Raw genomic sequence first — 22,403 nt, forward strand, 5'->3', positions numbered from 1 at the left:
TAGTTCTGTTTTACTGTAGTTGATTATCTCAATTTGTTTTTATTTTTTCTTATTGTTCCTCTTATCTTTCTTTTTTCTATTATTTTGTAATTATTACTCTTGACTATGTCCACAACTATATTGAGCACGTTTGTACTGTTTGAAGACTTGGATGTTTTTCAATAAAGATTGAAAAGAAAACCCTAAAATAAAGTGTGAATGAGGGAACGGAGGAGCTCGGAGGGAAAGATCAGAGCAGAGAGACAGAGCTGAACAAAGTGAGAGAAGTTTATTGACAGGTCGACAGGTAAGACAGATGAAAGCAGAGGTCTGAACCCAGTCCAAACACACACTAACACACACAATTTAACCTGGGCTCCTTGGTAGAAAAGGCATGTTTAATTTGTGCTAATCTGAAATCTTATGACAAAAAAAAAACCAAACAAACAAAAAAAAACAGATTAAATTAAATAAAAAAAACTGAATTCAAGTAAAGAATTTACAACAATCCCCTAAAAGACTTTGGACATGAACTCAGTTCAAACGCTGACACAGCCGTCGGCTTGATGAGAGGTTCACATCTGGTTTTTTGTTTATTTTTTTTAGAAAATTAACAAAATAATGTGTTTCTACAGGTTTACAACACAGGATCAACAAACATCACCAGTAAAATCAAACGTTCAAAGTCACAAAAAGAATCAATAGTAATATCAGACCACAGACTTAAAAGGATCATGTACTTTGGTCCCAACAGGTCTCCTCCCAAAACCAGAGACCAAGACCAGAATCACATGTTGAAACGTCGTCTCAACAGAGAGCAAGAGCATGCATCCTGTGTGTGTGTGTGTGTGTGTGTGTGTGTGTGTGTGTGTGTGTGTGTGTGTGTGTGTGTGTGTGTGTGTCTGTGGTTGTCAAAAGGCTGGGATGGGATTTAAACAGGAACATTACAGATGGCTCTATTCTTCAAGGAAAGCTCCACCTTCAGCATCATTACAAAGTGTTAATGTCACACACACATTCCAGGTTATTTTTGTAGAGGAAGTTTTTGGGGGGGAGTTCTCAATTGTCCTCAACAAGCGTCGTTAGCTTCAAATTATGATTCACATTTCCCAGAATGCCTTTAAAGCCCCCCCCCTCGCAGACTGGCCACAATGAGCCTGCTGCTTTTTAATCAAACGGGCATCACGTATAAACGGCGTCAGAGCGATTGTTCACAGTTCACAAAAAAATGTCTCTTGAAACTGGAAATGGCAGCACGCGTCGTTCACTCCGTCTCCTCTGAGGATTCCCTGGTTCTAAAGTTACGTCTGGCGTTTAAACGATTTCAGTTTTCTTTAAGCTGCGAGCTACCAAGGAACATCGGGTGCTGGTAATGTAACACTGGCCATATTTACACTGTAGATGTGAAACAACACGCCCTCTACTCCTTTATACTTGTAGCTTGGATGACGTGTCCAAGATATCAGTTGGTGTTTTTTAGTTATTTTGTTTTGAATGCACCAAAGTGCAGAGACGAACAGGAAGAGGTCTGAAGGAGTGAATCAGCACACTGATGGATGAGCGTGGCAGAATCTGCACTGTCCAAAACAAATCTTCAAATGACAAGAGGGAAGAGGAGTCACATATTGATGAGGAAAACGAATGTGGGGGGTGACGACTGTTAGAGCAATAATATCTTATGGTTCAAATAGTAATTAAGAACAGAAAAGGTTGACGTAGCAACACAACGTACAGAGAATTAAGAGATGATTAATCACAGGAACTCAAAGAGTCTACTGCTGTGCCGACAGGTGAGAGAGTCCGTTTCACCTGCTGTATGTAGCCACACCCAACAGTGATGTCACAACGTCGTGACACACCCAGGAGTACAGCTCTACATCACTGCAGCGAGGCGATCAGCCGCTCTTGAACGTGTCATGAGGGTAAAAGCAGAAATGGGGTTTGGCTAAGAACTGCTTCTAATTGGTCAAGAGTTTACATCATGTGATCAGGTGTTTCTGAATCTTTTTAACTGAAACTTTATAATGTTTAACTTGTTGTATCTATTATTTATCTATTGTCTCTTGCTTTTGAACATCATACATCACTTTTCTAGACCGGTCTGTTTACATCTTTCAAATCTTCCTCAAAACAACTTCCCTCCCACCCATGAACTGATTGCCATCAGTGTTTATAAAAACAGTGATAGTTTACAAAATGACGAAAATAAATAAATTACTTATACACACACACAACAATGTGCACAAATGCATAACTACATATCTGTATATCGAAAAGGGGGGAGAAAAAAAAAAAGAAATGCAAAAGGAGTAAAGTCTAAGTTGGTAAATGCCACATTTAAGAAGTTTTCAGGTAATGATTCCAAAAATGTACGAGATGAATCCCATATATTATTATGAAATATATGATTTTTGTTTGTTTGATTAAAGCTCATTAATCCACCACAAACTCACATTAAGACAGTTCGCTTGTAATAAGCAGAGGTCATTAAACTCATTTACTTTCATGAGTTCTTTGTGGATGATGTTGGAAATTGTGTTGCTTATTGCTTTATTATTATTATTATTATGTATTTACACTTCCACAAGCAAAGGAAATCAGGAACCTTTCTCTGTTCTGGGATATAAGGAATTCACCAAGCCTTACACAGGCTACGTCCTCTCAAGCCAATTATCTTTGGATTGATTTAAATCTTACTTTTAATGGATAAAATAGCTCTGTAATATCTGTCTGAAGGTCTTGTTATATAAACCCGTCTGAGCCCAGAGTCTGAATTACCTGATGCAAACACTGTGTTACCCCCCTAATAGGAGAAAACGTGATTCATACCAAGCTGTAACTGTGGTTTTAATATATGGGTTAGTTGTTTTCTGCTTAAGCCTCCTGAGAGAGTCGGAGTAGAGAGATGTGTCCAGAGTTTTTGTTTTAATAACATTCATTTTGCTAATTAAGGTTGGGGGAAGAGTCATCTGTCCAAACAGCAACAATGGGGCTAAACTACATGGGATCATTATTCCTAAACACTTGAACTCATCTCCAGTTATTATGACAGAGGTTGAATTGTTGATTGGTATTGTTGATTTACACCTTAGGTGGTGATTTTTTGTTTTTAGACATATACCAGTGTGTCGTCAGCAAATAAAGAAATCTGATGCTCTTTGAAATATCAATGCCTTTTATCCCTGGATGATTTCTGATTGCTGTTGCCAGGGATTCAAGGGTCAACACAACTTCAGCTAATGCTTCACAGTTCAGTAGTTTGGGATTCAGATCGACAGAGTGAATCACAAAAATAATACCAATGTGTTTTCAGCGTCATGTTTACTATCTCTCTCTTTTCACGGATGACGTTCAGGACTCGTCGTACATTACGAAAGGCCTGTCTGTTCTTAATGATCGTTGGAAGATGGTTTTCTAATCTTAAGGTCTGTATGATTCACATTTTAGTCTGTGGCTTCATAATGTTTAATTGGACATTTAAAAACACATTGTGTGTGTGTTACTGTACGACTTAATTTAAGTTTTTTCGGGATAGCACAGAAGAGGTTAACAGAACATAAAACATGGAAAATGGGAGTGACTTCCCTCGCTCGTAAAGGATCTTAAGGTTGAGGAACCGGGCGTGAGGCTTAGATGGTGGACTTTGAAAAGGAAACCTTTAGATGGTGATTCCCTCCCATGTCGTAGTTGTGAAGATCCATCAGCGCTTGGATTGCCTCCTCTACTGACGACATCTGGATCAAGGCCATCTTCCGGTCCCTGATGGAGGAAGCACAGAGACAAACAGCTGAATTGTATGAAAAGCGAAAGTGAAAGTGTTTGTGCACTTGGCACCATTTACTTCTTCAACTGTAGACGTTTTAAGTGTCTTAAAGACAGTCCCTCCAGAAAGTCGCAATGTCTCGATCGCAATAATTAATGCACACTCAACCAGCCCCTGTGAATTCTGTGCGACATTCATGAAGACTGGGTCACCACCTGCACTGACCTGGATTTATTCTCACTGGAACAAGTTGCCTTCAATTTTTAATGAATTATACAAATAAAAAATAGCAACATTTTTAGCTTTTTAAAAAAAAAAATCTTTTCTCCCTGTTTCAAAACAAAAACCCCATAAAAGCTGCAGTGAAATCATGTATTTCTGTTGCAAAACAATCTCATAAAAAGCCGCCAAATCCTGGAGGGACTGTAAAGAGCGTCACATTGAATTGTTTCTTACTGGAAGAACTTGAAGGCCTTGACAGTTCCTCCGCTGTTGGAGAACAGAAGACGGAGATCATCCTCTCCAACACCGTCCCTGGGCATGAAAAAGACAAACTATTTACAGCCTTGAAGTGAAGCAGCATAAAGTCGAGGAGGCCGCTAAACTAATTAAACGATTTGCTGAATGACTTTGACGGAGATGCGCTGTTCTACCGGATATTGGAGAGATGAAGTGTCGCAGAGGGAGGAAAGATATTCTGGAAGTTCTTGGATCCTGGTTTCTTAAAGCGATGGAGTGGAGAGCCGGAGAAATCTGTCCGACGGAAACAAAATAAAGATGTCATAAAGAAAACGATAATGCTGGGTGAAACATTATTGTTATTATTATTAGGACTTAGATTAAACACTGTTTATTATTTCCTTTACAAACATATAAAGATTGAGAAAACAAATAACCTTTAGTGAGGAGCTGGTCGTCCAGTCCTTCTCTGGGTAAAGCCACAGTTTGATGCTTCGACAGCGTCACTCTCATCACTTTACCGAACACCTTCTGACCATTCAAGTGGCTCATTGCTACACGAGGACAAAAACAGAAAATATGAGCAGGTGTGTTGAAGGAATATCACATAGACTGACGAACGAGGAATGTTTCTGCCATTTCACTCATTGCAAGGGACCGAATGAGCACAGTCTGTCCGTTTTCAACATGTTATTTGCATCTGTAAATACACCTTTTTGGGATGGTGGCAGTCGTGGATGTGGAGAGATGGATGTGGAGATGGTGCAACAGAAATGAACACGTGGACGCTGTTTTAATGTCTATTCTACAAGGATTATGATTCTTCATGCGACAGTGGTGCTGTGGACATTTTATTCTATTATCTTATTTATTTATTATCATTATTTTTTATTATTATCTAAGACTAGTGTGTTTTTGTAACGTGGAATTTTAATTTAATTAATTTTAAAAATTTAAGTCATAAAAAATAGAGAATATGAGCAGGTGAGAAATCTAAACGATATTTACTGATAATGCAACAGGGTCATTCATTTGTCATATCACATCCATAATACAAAAAACCCACATACATACACGTATAAATAAATATATATATATATATATATATATATATATATAATCTTTATTTCTCAGTATGGTTAAACACTAACTGGTGTAAATATTCGGTCAAAAAGCTAATTTCACTTCAATCCCACTAAATGAAAATCTCGAACATTCATGCACCTTTAAAATGTTCATATACTTGGGACCTGCAAGTGACTTTATCAGGATATGCACTTCTGATTTTAATTACACAAAAAATAAAAAAACAAGCCAAGTCTTTATTCATCTTATTTTTCAGTGACATATTATGAACGTTCAAAACTCACCCAGCTGAGCCTGGTTGCCATCGGACAGCTGGATCAGAGCACTGTCCTTTTTGTTGTAGAGGATCTTTACCCTCTGGACATCACCATAGACTCCTGAAGGTAGAGAGAGTGCCAGAGAGAGAGAGGAGAGGGAGAGAGAGAGAGAGAGAGAGAGGGAGAGGGAGAGAGAGAGGGAGGGAGAGAGAGAGAGAGAGAGGGAGGGAGAGAGAGAGAGAGAGAGAGAGAGAGGGAGAGGGAGAGGAGGGAGAGAGAGAGAGGGAGAGAGAGAGAGAGAGAGGAGAGAGAGAGAGGGAGAGGGAGAGGGAGGGAGAGAGAGAGGGAGAGAGAGAGAGAGGGAGAGGGAGAGGGAGGGAGAGAGAGAGGGAGAGAGAGAGAGAGAGACCAAGAGCGGGAGAGAGCAAGCAAGAGAGAGAGAGAGAGAGAGAGAGAGAGAGAGAGAGAGGGAGAGAGCAGGGTAGAGGCGAAGATGAGGAAGAGGACAGGACAGACAGAGCAGGAGAGATGAAGCCGGCGAAGATAAAAAAAGAAGAGGTGTGAAGGATGAAAGGAATAAAGTTAGTGCCAGAAAGACAAATGAAAAGAAAAGATGGAATCTTCTGATTTGACTTGCACTAGAAAAACTCAATCAAACGCTTCTGTGTAAACCAAGTAGTCTGAGCAGTGAAGGAAAGTCACGACACCTCAGCTGAGGCGTCTGGCTGACGGTTAACGTTTAGACTTAGCAGCGTGTGCACGAGTCAGACAACCAGCTTGATTAGGTGATTAAAAGTGTAAGACTATGAGCGGACATTGTAGGAGAGAAGACACTTCAAAAAGATATGCACTAATCTAAGACAGAACATACTATATGAGGAAACAAAGAAGACCTAAAAAGATCCTGTTCTTTTTAGGTCTTTTTAGGAAGATGTGCCAAAGCGGCTAAAACTGGTCCAGCAAGTAAATATGTAAAAGCAAACTGCTGGGCTGGTCTATATGTCTAATTTAATGTGACTGAGTGGCAGGTAATCCCAACTGCAAAGTCGTAGGTAGAATAAAATGAAAAAGGTGTAGTGTGACTGCACATGATTAATACAAAATCTACAGAAAGAGGCAAAACAGAAAGGAAGAGACGCAGAGGGTTTAAAAAGCTAGAACGAGTCTTAGTGACCAACTTAACCGTTAATGTGGTGAGAACATAAAACACTAAAATAATCCTCGTGTCCCTGGGAGAACGGAGGCTCCAGTGTCGTACACCAAACCATTTAACAGACAGTTTCCTGATGACAGACTCTAGATTGATATTTTTAGCCAAAAACAAATACTGAATAAATTATTTCAACAGCCAGACAGTCGACTGACAGAACAACAGAGTGCTGCTGGACAATTGGTCTTTTCTTTCTGTAATAATGTGAAGCCAAGCAGAGAGACTGGCTCACAGAGAAAACCTTTGACACGTTCACAGATCGTTCTGCTCAAAACAACAAGAGAAAAATGTCTGATAAGAGGTTTGTGAGCGTCAGTTTAGTGAATAAAACGTGAACAAAGCTCCTCCTCCTCCCTTCATCTAACAGATTTGATCCTCAGCGTTTACCATCAGCGCTCTAATGAATTCTGATTCAGTGCTAATTATCGTCACTTCAAAACTGAAGCTGCTTCTCACGAAAACATGTGACAGCAGCTTTTTATTGTGAAGCAGTCGTCGGTGTCTGTTTTCATCGAATCAGTCCAACGCTTGATTTTGGAGGTTTGACACCAAATTTTCAAACTATGGCACAGTGCTTAGAGAGGCACACCATGATGCAGTCTGGGTAAACGTACAACAGGCCCTCGTTACAGGCTCCAATCAGCTGCTAACAGCACTGCACTGCACTGTCAGGATTATCATATCATTAAAATCTCAACCTACAAACCGTGAATCTGGTTTGGCTTCGATGTTTTTCGACAACATAATTGATTTTGGTGTCTTTGTTCTCATCAGTTAAGAGGTAAGCTGACCAAACACAAAGTCTCTCAGGCTCACTATGTTTTAACGCAGAGACCAGAAGTAGATTTTAACTCTGTAGTGAACAATATGAAAGAGGGAGGCTTGGAGACACGGAAAGATATAGAGGAATAAAGCGTGTCCACGACATCACTGAAGAAAGTGAACAAAAATAGGATTAACAGAGAGAGATATACAGATAGAATAGTAGAGGTTGAACATACCGAAGAGGGTAAAGAGACTTTGAGGCGTGACCATCTTTAGAGAGAGAGACCGCAGAGCAGAGGACAGGAAGAGGAGGAGCAGAGGAGGAAGAAGAAGGAGAGACGAAGGTAGAGATCAGACCGCCCAGCGTTGGACGAGGGGTAGGTGGTGGTTTCCATGATGAGGAGGAGTGGAGCAAAGATGGAAGGCATGGGGGGGAGGAAGGGGGGAGGAGGGAGGGAAGGGAGGGAGGGAGGGAGGGGGGGTTTGGAGAGTGGATCAAAACGGCAAAGCCAAAGTCAGGTTAGACCAGAGTAAGAAAAGTGACGTGAGGAAAAGGAAAGAAAAGAGAGGTAAACATACATCAGAGGAGGGAGGAGGGGGTTTAAGAGAAGTGTACGACATTAAAGGATGTGTGGCCAAAAGGAGAGACAAATGGAGAGAAAATAAACGTGTGAAGGGAGGAGCAGAGGAGGGAGGAAAGGAGGGGGTGGGGGAGGGGACACAAAAACCAAAGCAGAGGTCAGTAAACAGAGCATCAGTGGGACATCAACGGAGTCTGAATGATTGCTGGTTTGTTTCCAAACACACAAACACACAGCCTCACACACACACACACACACACACAGTTTTGTTAACACACACACACACACGCACACACACACACACACACGCACGCACACACACACACACACACACACCCTGCTGGATGCATTTATCAGTGAGGAAAATAAAGGATGGGAGGAAGGTTGAAAATAATGGATGGATGAATATATCAGGAAATAAATAAGTGAATGACAGACTTGAGTGGCAGGAGATATCAAACCAGAAGGGGGCGGTACCATGAAGCAGATGGCCAATCAGATCACATGTAACAGGATAACTGTCTACGACTGGCAGAACAGACCAACACACGTTGAGTTACATGTAAAGGAATTGTACATAAACAAAAAAATAAATAAAAATGCATCTTCACTTTGATTGCTTTAATGGAAAAAGATTTTTTTTTTTACTTTTCAATCGGTCAATTTGAATAAATTTCTTTTGTTATTGACCTGTCCATCCTTCCATGAGACCTGTGTCGTCATGGCAAAAAGCAATCACCTTTGAATGGATCATTCAATATACTGTGTTATACGGTGGCCGAGAGCTCAACGCACCGCAGCTTAAGAAAACACAACAGAGATGTTTCCAGGGGACATTAAAAAGTGATGAACTTAGGACTTAGTGGATAACAGGTGCATCACAGCCGGGTTCATCACTTTTTAATGTCCCCTGGAAACACTTCCGTTGCGATGTAGGACTGAATCTGCAGCGTGTTCGTGTCTTTGCACGTGTTTTCTTAAGCTGCGGTGTGTTGAGCTCTCAGGGCCACCGTAGTGCTATGATGAGAACTAGACTTTCATTTTGTGACGTGTTAACTTACACAATCACTGCCAACAAAACTGAAAATCACAGTTATCTGGACTTGGACAGCTAACTGTCGACGTGGAACAGTTAGCTTGGAGGTGAACAGGCTACAAGGCAATGTGTTCATTCCCACCAAAAAAAAAAAAGGCAAAAGGCAAAGAGGGTCTGCAACACAGGAAGCTGTTTAACCAACATGACATTTGGAGTCCAGCTCAGTTGCAGCTGTGCTGTAAGTGAAGGACATGATACCCCATCATCACTGGCAGATTTTTTATGGGTCTAAGTCTTAATCAACTACGTTGTCAAACTGGAATTAAACTGTAAAAAGATTAGTTTCTATAGCGACGCTACCTGGAAACAGGGTTCTGTATGAAAACAGCTGGCAGATGTTGGTCTCCCCATTTGAGGACACGGTCGAGAGAGGATGAACAAGTAATTGAAAAACCACCACTTGGATTCAACACTCACAACCACACTCAACCACTACACCTAGCCACTGGATTGTATTGAGCATACTCCCAAGTACAGGAGCTGCCGCTGTCAAGCTGATGAGTCGCCAGGCGTGACCGCACGGTGACGCCAAAACAGCCGGGATACAGCTGCCGCACCGAGACTTTAACCAGAGGGGGGCAGAAGTGTGAAAACCACCACTCCACTATGGAGTCCCTCTCCACAGGGGCGAGAGAGGGACAAAGACACACAGAGAGAGAGAGAGAGAGAGAGAGAGAGAAGGGCTCTGACAGAGAGATGGAACATACGGAAACAGGTAACAGGTGCAGTAGATTCAGAGATACACATGACAGAGCAGGCACACATTTACAACAAGAGAATTATCAGAAAATTGAATGAAGAAGCAGAAATCTGAGATAAAAAATACACAGGCGTCTGCACAGGTTTGACCACCGCTGGGAAAATTACAGGTGTGGATTTTCTGAAGTGAAAAGAAGTCAATACAATCCCTGTAACAAACAGATACTAAACATGATCATTTCTTATTTTATGAAATTAAAAGATAAAAAGCAAAACTAAAGAATAATTGTGGCATTTGCACAAGTTCAGTCTGTACTTTCTGCAGATATGATACTTGGAAATATTTTAACGCTATATAACTTCCTCTGAGACTGTAGGACCCACAGTCACACTGTGAATTTAGTCCAACTTGAATTATATTACACGGACTTCACCTTGGTGGAAGATGCATGATCAATCAAGCTGTAAAATGACCTAAGAACACATGCAACCGCACATCCACACAGTTACTCAAGAAAATCATTCAGCAGCGTCTGTTCAACAGTTCAAATTAGTCACTTAAAGCAGCGCTTGGAAACGCTGAGTCACAGTTAAGTTAAGTTATATTTGTGGTCAGTGTACCTCTTCGTTTAGGTTGGAGGCCAACAGGACTCCTGACACTCCAGACCCCGACAGAGCAACACGACCTGCAGCCGCTGCCGCCGCCGCCGCCGCGCTCAGAGGACTGATGGCTCCTGGTAGGAAAACATGAGACAAAGAGACAGATCAGAGCTAAACATGCAACAGAGTCTAAAACCATGGCTCCAATAAACCCTCTTCAATAGACTTAACTGTACAACTCCTGGTTAACAATTACCCCAACATGCTGCAGCACAGCAACACATCAGGGACAGTGATGCGTTTCATGACAGTGTATAAATGTCTGCATAAATTTAAGCTTAGTTAACCTTCATTATTGTGCGTAATAAATCTTAACAAGCTTCATCAACATACATGAATATCTACAGATGCGCTGGACAAGTTGTATTAACGGTCAACAGAGCCGCTTCAGTAATTTCCATAATTAAAATGATGTACACTGTAATGTTGAAGCCATTAATTGTTCTGAGCAAGATGTTTGTAAAGTGTAAATGACTCAGATCTTTGATGACTCGCTCCTATCTACCACAACTATGTGTTGGTGTAATTAAGGATTATGCATCTCCCACTTGACATGTGATCAAAGCCTGAATAACATACACAGAGAAGATAGAAGAAAATAAGGGAAAGGCCGGTGGGATTTCTGAACAGATCTTTTACAGAAAGTCATTCGTTTCGAAAGCTTAGTTTAAAAATACAGATTAGTATTGCATTTATATATAAACATGTCACTATAAAAAAGGTAATTCTGACCAGGGTACACCCTCAAAAGACGAGGGGAGACACCCAACTCTCACCAAGACATAAACAATAACAAACAATACAATCAATATTTAGCACATTCACACGTTAAGACCTTTCATTTAACAAGTGATGATGATAAAAACTGTGGAGAAATTACATCCATTTCTGCATGACTCTATATTTCTCACTAGGACAGAACACTAAGAAGCATTTTTAAAGACATCTGAATTTAGGGTTTGAAAATTAAATGTTGGAACGATCTTGGAAGTTTGTTAAGTGGTAACTGAAGAACCTCAGTTTTAACTACGGTTCACAAGATTGTTAAGACCTGTACAGACATTTATCAACTGTAAATGTCCACAGCTGCTTTCAGTGGTACCTCTCTGATCCAAATATCTTATTACAGTAATTCAGGCTGGTGACTGTTATGAAATGACCAGCTCATTATGAATTCTGTGTGGTGGAAAAACAGAGTGATGGAAAGAAGAAGAGATATGTACCTCCACCCTGTGACAGGGAGAGAGATGATGAGTAACCTCCTCCACTGGAGTAGGAAGCTAGCGCTCCAGATGGGGTACCTACAAGACAATGACAAATGTACATTTATATTATACCACACAATACACACCTAACCTCACACCACAGAATACAATTATCACAAGAAACCGAACTGACCAACATCAGAGTAAATGTTGTCAAAGCATCAAATATTTAATTAAGGTTACTCCTAGACGGTGGTTTCAGAAAGTGTTCAGACTCTCAGGGCCACAACTATGGAAGATTCCTGTCTATTTCAGTTATAAGTGAACCCATGACCTTCGACCTCTGGATATAAAATGCCATTACATCATAATTTTTATCCTATAAGACATTTGTGTTAAACTGTGTCATGATTTGAATTTGAATTCTCCAGTTATGGCCCAAAAACACAGGGAGAAAATAAATAAACTTGTCTATAAAATAACCTGTGTCCTGGTTTGTGTCTGTTTTTACACTCTAACAGACCAAGTAGCAACTCACCACGAAGTCACCCATCGGTTTGTGGATTAGTGTTTTGAAGGTAAACTTTATGGTTAAGTGTTAACATAATCTTAGTAGCTAATTGTATACACATCCACATTTAGCAAGTATTACATGTATGAGGATTAACCTTGTAGTGTTAATGGTTTTCTACTTGTCACACCGATAAAAACAGTGACAAGATAAAGACGGAAGGATAAATAAATATATAGTAGTAGTTCCACAGTACAGAGAAACTACTCTGTTTGCCTCCATAACTCACTAGTTAAACTGCCTTACAGTCATTTCCCACAGTTTTATTACACAATAACCACAGTACTTCTTATGAAGGTCGGTAGTTAGGCAGGTTACTGTTTACTGACCCAGTAGAGGAGACGAGGGGGGAACAAGTCACTAATATATTGACATGTAGAGCATTTACAGATTACAGAAAGCTAGGTCCTACTCTGTAGCTGTTGCAGGTTTCTGCTGGTTTAACTTTAAGACCGACTTACAAAGCACTAAAACAAGTGTTTAATTCAACCTTCAAGTACAAGTTCACAATTTTGAAGTCTGTCTTAAAATAATGTCTTTAAACAAACACTGTCACTGAAACACAGAAGAGAGAATTTCACACTAAAAATGACCAAGTTTGGAAGATACCCACTTTACTTTAAACTTTGGAATAAACTTTCCATTTGTATTTGGACATGTATTTACCCAATAAAGAATGATCCTTGTTGGTCGCCTCTCCGTCTCCTGTAGGGAGGTCGGGTCTCGTGTAATCTCGACTCTTATCATTGTTGTATTTGACATTGAGGTTGACCAGTTTACTGAAGTCTATCCGCAGAGTACAGCAGGAATTGTAGATGTTCTGTCCGTCCAAAGACTGGTGTGAAGGAGCGCAAGAGGGAGAGATGTGTGTTAACAGCCGTTTTATTCCATCTACAAAAGTGAGTAAACCATTTGGAATTATCTGCATAAATTAGTCTTAAAATAATATTTAACAAATCATTCAAACATTCACACTGTAGGCTGAAAGAAGCACATGAGCTCCTCGGCTAACGACATCAACAGAAGCTAACTGGAGTCAGGAGTTAACGAACCTGGAGTCCAATCAGTGACACCAGATTGGAGGTGTGGGTTACAGCTACTTTTATTTATAGAAAACACATTTGAGTCCCTCGTCTGCAATCCCCATCAACCCCGTTCAAAACTCCACACCTTCCCCTGATAATCCTTAGACAGAGTATCTGTTCGCATGGTTGCTGATGTAAAAGGCTGTTTGTGTGATCCTACCAGTTTAGCTTGCTGTGCGTTGACGGGGTCACTGAACTGCAGCAGAGCCTGAAACTGGTTGTTCTTGGTGAAGGTTATAATCTTCATCACCGTCCCGAATTTACTGAAGATCTGCAAGAGTCAAATGATTCATAGAGAATAACACAAACACATAACACTTGACTTTTAACATTCTCGTTTAAAGCTGTGTGACATATGAATATTATCCCCATGAGCTTTTAAAAGTGTCTCAAACTGTGAAAGTGACAATAAGGGAAATCACACAAAGTTATACTGAGATAAACCAAACAATTCATTTTAAAACATAAGACAAATTAGCAATGAGGCGTGGAAATCAGCAGGTTCAGCCATGAACGCAGCGCATGGAGGAGCGCTACATGTGAGGGGAGAGGACAAGTGAACACAAGGGCCAGCAACAGCATCAGCTGACGACCCTCACACGCCGAACCAATTGCCTGCCGACGTGGGTAAGGACAACCTCCAAGACAGTGGGAGGGGCATCACAAAAGGCCACATGCCTCTGAGAGGGTAGCGGCGTTCATTCATGTAATTAGGACTGTCCCACAATCAGGACTTTCACAGCTGACGTGGCATTTCTAACAGCTGCACAAGTGGAAGAGGCGATATCAGCTGTGCATTTGTCATGTGCTTATGGTTCATGGTTTTCTCATATATATATATATATATATATATATATATATATATATATATTGTGATTTGGAGATTTTATCTACAGTTTACAGCCTGTCGTAATACATAGCTCTGTGCACAATGATGCAGCTAAACATAATTAGGGAGATTAGTGATGTCGATTATTGCACCAACTTTTATGGAGCAGCCGTAAATGAAATGCTCATTTCCTTCCTTTCCTCCCCAGAAAGGTTCTGTTTTGCTATAAAGCTGCTGTTTTTGTAGCTGAGTTGATCCAGACAACAGGAAAAAGGTCAAACTGGACTATGGGGCTGTGTGTTTTATGTAAGGTGTTCAGGCTTTACCTGTTGTAGAACGTCCAGTGTCACAGGATAAAACATGTTGTCAATAATAATTCGCAGGACAGGGCTGGGGGGCGGAGCGAGGTCCAGGACTCCTGGGTCGGAGGATGGAGAGCTTCCATCCTGAACTGCTGACACTGCCTGCAGCACTGCCTGGGCTCTCTGGGCAGAACGACAAAAACATCAAATCCTACATCAGTCCAACCACCTGGCTCGGCTGAAGCGTAGTGTCAAGTGTACAAATACATGGATGTGTGTACCTGGTTCAGAGCTGAGTCTGTTTTCAGTTCCTTGTGGTTGGAGTACTGGATGAAAACAGGTGTGTTTCTGACCTACACAGAATAAGGTCCATTAATAAACAATTCAGTTTGTATCCCTTACAACAAAACCAGAACACAACTAGAGACAGTCTTCTTGATGGGATCACACCAGCCAATCAACATGTTGACATTCTGACATCTATCACATAACTACTCAGTACTCATGGGTCGGACCACACCCATCTTCAAACGTGGCCTTCATTTTGATTTCAACTACACACCTGTGAAGTTTCATCATCCTGCAGTTGTATCCGACCCACGGCCATTTGCTGCATGTCATCCCCTCACTCTCTCTCCCTGAACGTCCTGTCTACCTCTCACTGTACTATCAAATAAAGGCAAAAATGCCTCTGATTAAAACAATAAAAAGAATAAGAAGAAAAAGTCAGCTTTGTATTTAATGGTACAGTTTATTTTAGCTGATGACAGTAGGCTAGTAATTCCCAGTAGCTGTTGCTACGTTAGCCTAAACAAGCTAACATTAGCCTTTGTGACAGTTGTAGCTGTCACATTTCACAAACAATGACGGTCACATTTCAGGACAAGATAAGATAAGTTTGAAGTGTGTCTATAACTGTGTCTATAACTTATCCCTGCCGCCCTGCGTCAAACACAAACTATCTCTCTCGACGTATCGGCTCTCATGACATCCCAGACACACGCAGACTCACACTGAAGGAATATGACCAACATGAATGAACACTGATGCATTTCAGACCTGTGGAGTGACAGCTGTGTAGTAGTTCACCATAGTAATGGCTGCTTCCTCTGTACCGAGCTCCAGAAAAGCCTGGAAAAACACAGTAAAATAGCTTTTGAATAATAACAAAGTGTCATTTTTCTTGTTTAGAAAAGAAGAAAATTATTCAATTGAACACTTTGTGTTATCCTATTGTTTACAACCTAAAGTATATGTTGACAGTATAGAGTTCTGTTATAGTTTACCTGGTTTTTCCCCTTGAGCATCAGTATGTTGGTGACCTTTCCAAAGGGTAGCCCCAAAGCAATGACTTCAGTCTCCGACACTTCATTGGGAAGTTTCCGAATGTGGAGAACTCTGGAGGGAGGTGATTCATCCAGACGCTGTTTCTTACTGTCACTGCCATTCGCTGCAGATGGACACAAACACACACACACACAAAATGTTTAAATTAAATTAGGACATGACACCGCAACTCTAGAGCAACAGGCTTCGTCACCACCAGACACACTTTCTACTAAAAGGTATTTTGGTGCCGTCAGCCAGACTTCCTACAAGCTTGGATCTTTTCATAGTCAAAGACTTTATTCAACTGCTCATCTGTGTCATGTTATGTACGACATGAAGCCCATCGAGGAGCAGGTTTAAATACCTTAGTACACTCACAATCCGACTTATGAATTTAAAGCTTGTTTTGATTAAATTCTGGTTATGTAGCTCTCGATATAAATAATATCTTCCAGGCGTCTGATCATCTGTGGTGGGTGTTTGCCCATCACATCAGGGTTAAGGTTGGTCTTACCGGTCATAGAGTTGGGGCTGCTTCCATACATGTTGAGCTCATCTGAGCCTCTCTGAAAAGTTATGGAGAAAAAAATTCTATTATTATAAACACAGTTATGTGTTAATATCAAACAAACATCAAACATACTGTAAAATCTTTATGCCTTACTGAACAAAAACAAAACAAAAGGCAGCTGATATCCTGTTATTGCTCATTATAACATATCACCTATGCACATAACATCAGCAAACAATAGACAAAATCATACATTAGGCTGACAGTTTTACTTTTAGTTTAATATTATTACCATCCTACCAAGTTTAACACAAAACTTTATAGTGTCTTATCTTGGAGTGTCCTCCCAGATGTTAATTAGTTTGACCTGCCGTATCCTAAAATCACGCTGGGCATCGAGGACAATATCATACACACATAGAAAATGTGTGTTTATCTAAAATTTGTAAAAAGAAGTGCGACAGCTTACCTTCACACCAACCGCAACATCTCTGCCAAAGGGAGGAAACAGGAAGATGAAAGAAGAAAAGTAAGAGACAAGAATGTTATTTCAAATTTTCAAGGACATGCAATTATTTAACTCTGAAAGGGAGGGAAGGGAACTTGGTTAGAGTACAACCTGGATGAAAAGGTTGTGGCATATTACTTTAAGTGTGGAACAAAACTGGTTCCTAATGTACAGAGGCACATACGGTTTCACAGGTTCAAAAATTCAACACATGGATTTTTCTTTATTTTATATCTGCATCCTCCTGGTGTTGCCCACAGCGATGGGGGTAGTTTATCCATTAATAAAAATGCTAAGAAATGTGGACTTGTGCACCAGCCAAGATAAACCGCAAACCAAATTACTATAATTCAAAAATACAACAAAGAGCTCAGTGTTTCCTCTACAATTGCCCGGCTGTCCCAATGGGACCCGTCCACGGCCCAAGGTTTTCCAACAAGTGTGATGAATCCCTCTAAAACCGAACATGGACAGATGTCAACCACAAACATCTGAAAGTCGAGCCAAAATATCAATCAAAATTTCACAACATTGGTGACAAGCACAGGAAGACAGGCTCACAACAAAGCCCGCCCTGTAGCATCATCTTCTTCTTCCAGGCAGACAAGGCAAAGTTAAGTACATTGCTGCCTCCCACTGGTGTAATCACGCCACTGCCACTTTAGATCTGCGAGGACTTATCGTCATTAAAAGGATTGATAGGAAAAGTCTGACTGGTGAGGAGACCCAGTATCAAGGCCACTGATTTCACTGGGTTCGTTACTGCTCCTGGTCGTTGCGGTGACAGTCGCTGGAGTTGTTGCAGTCACATGAGGCCAAGTGTGACAGGTTGTTAAATCTCCTTGGAAGGGATGAAAGGACAGCATTGTATGCGGGGGGACAAGTGGCGTCGTATGGCTTCTCTACTCTGACATAGATGGCTTCCTTCACTCCTCTTTCAAACCATCTGTCCCTCCTTTCTAAAATACGTACACGGTTGTCATGGAAGGAGTGTCTCTTATCCTTCAGGTGTAGGTGAACTGCTGACTCTTGGCCTGAGGTGTTGGCCCTCCTGTGTGGAGCCATGTGTTCAGTGGTTGTTTGGTTTCACTGATATGTAGGTCTGTGCGCTCCTTGCTGCACTGGACTACATACACTAGTTTGCTTTTCCGGGTGTGTTGTGTGCAATCTCTTGGATTGCACCTCCATACGGTCCAAAAGATCACACACCCAGAAAAGGTCAGTAACAGCTTTGATTTAAAAAAAAAAAATCTATTTGTGCTATCAGAAACTGTCAAGTGACAAGTACAGGTTTTACTTGAATATGCATGACGACTGCTGTTATCAGTACAGCATGTGATAATACGTATTAAAATAGCCACATATCAATTTCCTCAGTGTCCACTTTGTGTACACCTGTGTAGTCTGATGCAATTCAATTTAAAGACAAAAGAAATAATTAGACGCCTAACCCCCACAGTAACTCAGCTCTAAAACCAATGTTACCATGGTAACAATCAATGATAACACCTGTGCTGTCCAGTAGCACCCAACAACAAAATAACAGGAAAACATGGCTCATAGTCTGCGGTTTGTTAACATTGTTATGGGGAGAGCAAAGAGAAGGGAAAGAGTTTTTAGAGGTCGCAGCTATTTATATTCCAAATCAGATTTTTTTTTCTCCAATGTTTCCCTCTTCGCTGAATTTACAAAAGTAAAATGTCCTTGTAAATGTTGAATTCTTCCAGGTGAAAAACATTTTCTGCTGTGGTAAATGGAGCTGAGGCGTTGGCTGCAGTTCAATTTACACAGAATTGATTGTACCACCGTCTGAATTAATTTTTTTACCCCCCAACTATTTTTCAACACATGACGTTCGTGCAGCTATTTAATAGTAAGAATTTGCTGCTTTTGCTTTATCTGACATGATATTAAACTAAGTATCTTTACTTTTTGGACTGTTATAAAACAAGATATTCATCACATCACCCTCCATCACCCTCCTTGCTCAGCTCCTCTCTGTCTCACCCATGCAAAAACACACTGACAACGGGTCTGTCATCTGTCTGTCATCCTTCCGGTTTCTACATTCAGGGCACGTAACTGTTACCCAGCTGAGATGCTCGGTGTTTAGGGTTAGGATCACGTTAAGGTGAGAGGAAACACATCTTCACAGGTAAACAGACTTTGGCATAACACTGGGACCAGGCTCAGCCACAATATGTAATCGACCCTGATGTTATGTGAGACAATGGAGGTGTATATATATATATTGTTCAGTACTAAGCAATTAAAACATTTACAGAGCAGGAGCGTATATGAATATATTAGGCTATTTAATATTATTTTAAGAAAGCAACCCGCCCCCCCCCCAGCCCCGCCTCGTTCAGCTACCGCCACAAATAGAATCTAATTCTGTGGGAAACTCTGTAACACACAAGTCAAGTAACAAATAGCCCGTTACAGTAAAAATAACCGGGAAAACTGACGCCATTTATCCAGCTACTCAGCGGCAGCTACACCGGGTTAATGTAACGTAAGCTAACGTTAACGTTCATTATGCGCACGAGCAAAGGTGATACTATGGTGAACATTATTACCTTTTGGCAACGAGCTAACTAATAACTACATATTGCAGAAGTGGTATGTAATTATGTTCTTGAGGCATGCCCTTCTATAATTGTACATTTCCCTACAAGCAAGACAACAATAAACTGGCACATTTCTTGGCTGGGACTTGGTGTCGTTGGGAAGCTAACGTCAGTATCAAGGTTCGCAGCTGAGCTAACAGTTAGCATATCTTAAATTGAGTACGGAAAACGGCTCGTTCTGCCTCTGCCACATGCACAGCTGTAGTAAGAGCACCCAGAAGGATTATCTGTAATGTGGACTTATTTACCCGTCCATTGCAGCTCTTTGTCCTCTTCTGTCTGTCTGTTATTTCAGCCCACTTCGGTGCTTGGACAGTGTGAGCAAAATGGGCGTTCTTCTTCTTCCTGGATATTGATGGCTCCTGGCAACCAACAGTATCCGGTAGGCGCACTACCGCCACCTGCTGTTTAGGGGGTGCACTGCACACTGTTTGTGTTTATCCGTCATAAAGCGACAGTATAAAAATATAAAATTTGGTCCCCAAATGGAAAACAAAAAAATGGAATGAACATTTAATTATTATTAATTTTAGCAAAATATTTTAGACATAAATGCGGTTTCTTAAAAACCACACCTGTATTTTGATGCTTATTTAAATTAAATAATATTATATAAAAAATATGTGAAATGCTGTAATACTAAGAAAACCCAACATAGGTATGATTATCTCTGCACTAATACCTGATTCATGTCTTATTTTGTCCCTTTATTTTTTATTTTATATGTATAATTGTTAATTAAGTTTTTTTTTTAATTTATTTGAAATATATTTTATTTTATTTATATTTTTATTTTTAATGTATTTCTAATCTCATTACTGCTTGCTCAGTTCTTCCTATATTTTCCGCATTTATCCTGAAAATGATTTGTGCCTTTTTGACTGTTATAAAGATTGTCAATAAAAAAAATAAAAAAAATAAATAAAAAGCTACAGTGATTTCTCCTGCTAGGAGAGGACAACATGGCCTAACAGTAAATTAATCCAGCAACTGTGCAGCAACTGGTTGCTATGGTTACTGAGCAACAGAAAAAAAAACTATATCCCCATCATGTATGTATTATTAGAACACATTATACTGAATAACACACAATTCCACATTACACTGTACGATATGTTTATTGTTTTCCTACCATAGTCTATCATGTAAATATTATTATCCTGCTTTAACACTTGAATTTCCAAAAAAAACTACAGCTTCTCTGTTTATTCCTATTTGTATTTATTCTTAGAGAGACAAGTGGACATATTTAAATATGTACATTTTGTATATTGAGTGATGTTGTATCTACTATAATTAAATCAGGCAGTAATGTAGCAGGGTCACATCTGTTATCATGTCATTGATAGCACAGATGTTACAACACAGATGTTTTCATCCTGTCATGCTTCATTCTTATGCGACACTTTGTTTTCTACGCAGATGATAATTTGGTTTATGTTTCTACATATTTCTGATGAATATATAGAAACGTGTGTTATATGCAGGTTGTTTTATGATGAATAAAACATAAAATGAATGGTGTTAGCTTGTGCTCCACTGTACAGATGGTTTGCTGCATCAGACAACCTTTATTGAAATCACAGATTATATTGCGTCAAAGCATTTCTTTTTGCATTATTACATTTAACATACAATCAATGTAAATTTAATCAGATATAATAGATTTACATGTGTTTATAGAAAGATAATAACAAAGCAGAATCCACAAGGCACAACGTAATTTGAATCAGAAGCGACGGTTAAATTATTGAAAAATTAATTTGATACCATTATGGTGAACCTTGACCTTAAAAAGGTTGGATGCCTCTTTCCACAGTGGTAGTATTGGTAGTATTGGTGCTAGTATTTCTTAAAATTTCCCATAAAACCCCATTCTCCTCCTCTATCAAGAAGATAAACATCATTTTCAACTCTTTACGTCATCCAAATTATTTGCATTAACAGGAAACAATATCTAAAGCTTCATGCCGAAGGTTGATTAATTAAAATTTATAATATCTAATCTCCATCATTAAATCAGTAGAAAGTTTTGGATTGTCTTTACTTTTAGCAGACAGGACTGACGGGTACACCCCTGTTGGGTGTATACGGTGTTGTCCTGGTAATCATGGTGACGCAGTCTATGATTGGACATACGCTGAGGCACAGGGTGCAGCCCGTACAGCTGTCAGTCACAAGGGGAAGGTGGGTCTCTGGATCGAACGTTATGGCCTGGGAAGACAAATTAAGTGTTACACGAATGAGGCAGATGAGTCTTAAATAAAACAGAGGAGAAGACAACTGTGTTTATGTCACTGACGTACCTGGTAACCGGAGTCATTGCAGGTCATGTAACATTTCCCACAGTTGATACACATCTCTTCATCTATCAGAGCCTGGACCTGAGGATACAGGGGAGGCTCATGATTATGATCAGTTCACACTCATTTTATTTTGAAGTAATTAAGTAAAGTAAGTAATTATCTGTGACCCTCTGGCAGTTCTTTTCCTGACACTACTGCAGCTGTCACCTTATGAAAAATTCATGTCCTTGTCCTGGACAGATTTCTTTGGCAGGCGGCCACTGTTCAGATTAATCCACAAATTTTAACCCCAAAATTGAGCCGAATTTCGTCAAGATAGGTTTTCATTTATGATAAAGAATGGGTGTGAATTAAAAACTGAGGTGGGGTCCTGAGCAGAGTGTTTTAAGGCAGTGGTCCCAACCACCGGGCCGTGGACTGGTACCGGGTTTCAGGTTTATTTAACCCCGCCCCCCTCGTCCACACAAGGTGACAGGATTGGTTCCTTAGGTTTGTGACATATGAATGTTGACCGTGTTAGAACCTGGAACAATTTTATTTAATTATCCTGAGAAATCCGTTTGGTTTACGTC

The 22,403-nt window shown here is 40.2% G+C and overlaps 2 protein-coding genes across 2 annotated transcripts in view; both read right to left on the reverse strand.

The window, feature by feature from the left end:
* Positions 1–249: 249 nt before the first annotated feature.
* LOC130178976 (polypyrimidine tract-binding protein 2-like) lies at positions 250–19,880 on the reverse strand. The gene is made up of 17 exons (XM_056391649.1): positions 19,774–19,880; positions 16,857–16,878; positions 16,391–16,442; positions 15,834–15,997; positions 15,607–15,678; positions 14,829–14,900; positions 14,572–14,730; positions 13,577–13,687; positions 12,998–13,166; positions 11,779–11,856; positions 10,517–10,629; positions 7,756–7,789; positions 5,572–5,664; positions 4,639–4,755; positions 4,396–4,495; positions 4,199–4,276; positions 250–3,738 (listed from the first exon to the last, which is right to left on the reverse strand). Exons 1-17 carry the CDS (start codon positions 19,779–19,781, stop codon positions 3,609–3,611), a joined length of 1,572 nt encoding a protein of 523 aa, XP_056247624.1. The 5' UTR covers positions 19,782–19,880; the 3' UTR covers positions 250–3,608.
* Positions 19,881–21,054: 1,174 nt separating this feature from the next.
* LOC130179283 (dihydropyrimidine dehydrogenase [NADP(+)]-like) overlaps positions 21,055–22,403 on the reverse strand; it is a 17,163-nt gene continuing 15,814 nt past the window's right edge. Inside the window, 2 exon segments of the mRNA XM_056392177.1 lie at positions 21,055–21,739; positions 21,832–21,909. Of these exon segments, the coding sequence (XP_056248152.1) occupies positions 21,575–21,739; positions 21,832–21,909 (243 nt within the window). The 3' untranslated portion in view covers positions 21,055–21,574.

The sequence above is a fragment of the Seriola aureovittata genome, chromosome 12 (assembly GCF_021018895.1).
Source record: "Seriola aureovittata isolate HTS-2021-v1 ecotype China chromosome 12, ASM2101889v1, whole genome shotgun sequence".
In the NCBI taxonomy this organism is placed as follows: Eukaryota; Metazoa; Chordata; class Actinopteri; order Carangiformes; family Carangidae; genus Seriola; species Seriola aureovittata.

What these genes read in the sequence shown, in the direction of transcription:
- LOC130178976 (XM_056391649.1), bottom strand. An exon ending in ACACAGCTGTCACTCCACAG is followed by an intron (nt 14,901 to 15,606) that starts GTCTGAAATGCA and finishes TATTCTGTGTAG; the next exon opens with GTCAGAAACACACCTGTTTT. An exon ending in AAGGCCTTCAAGTTCTTCCA is followed by an intron (nt 3,739 to 4,198) that starts GTAAGAAACAAT and finishes TTCCTCCATCAG; the next exon opens with GGACCGGAAGATGGCCTTGA.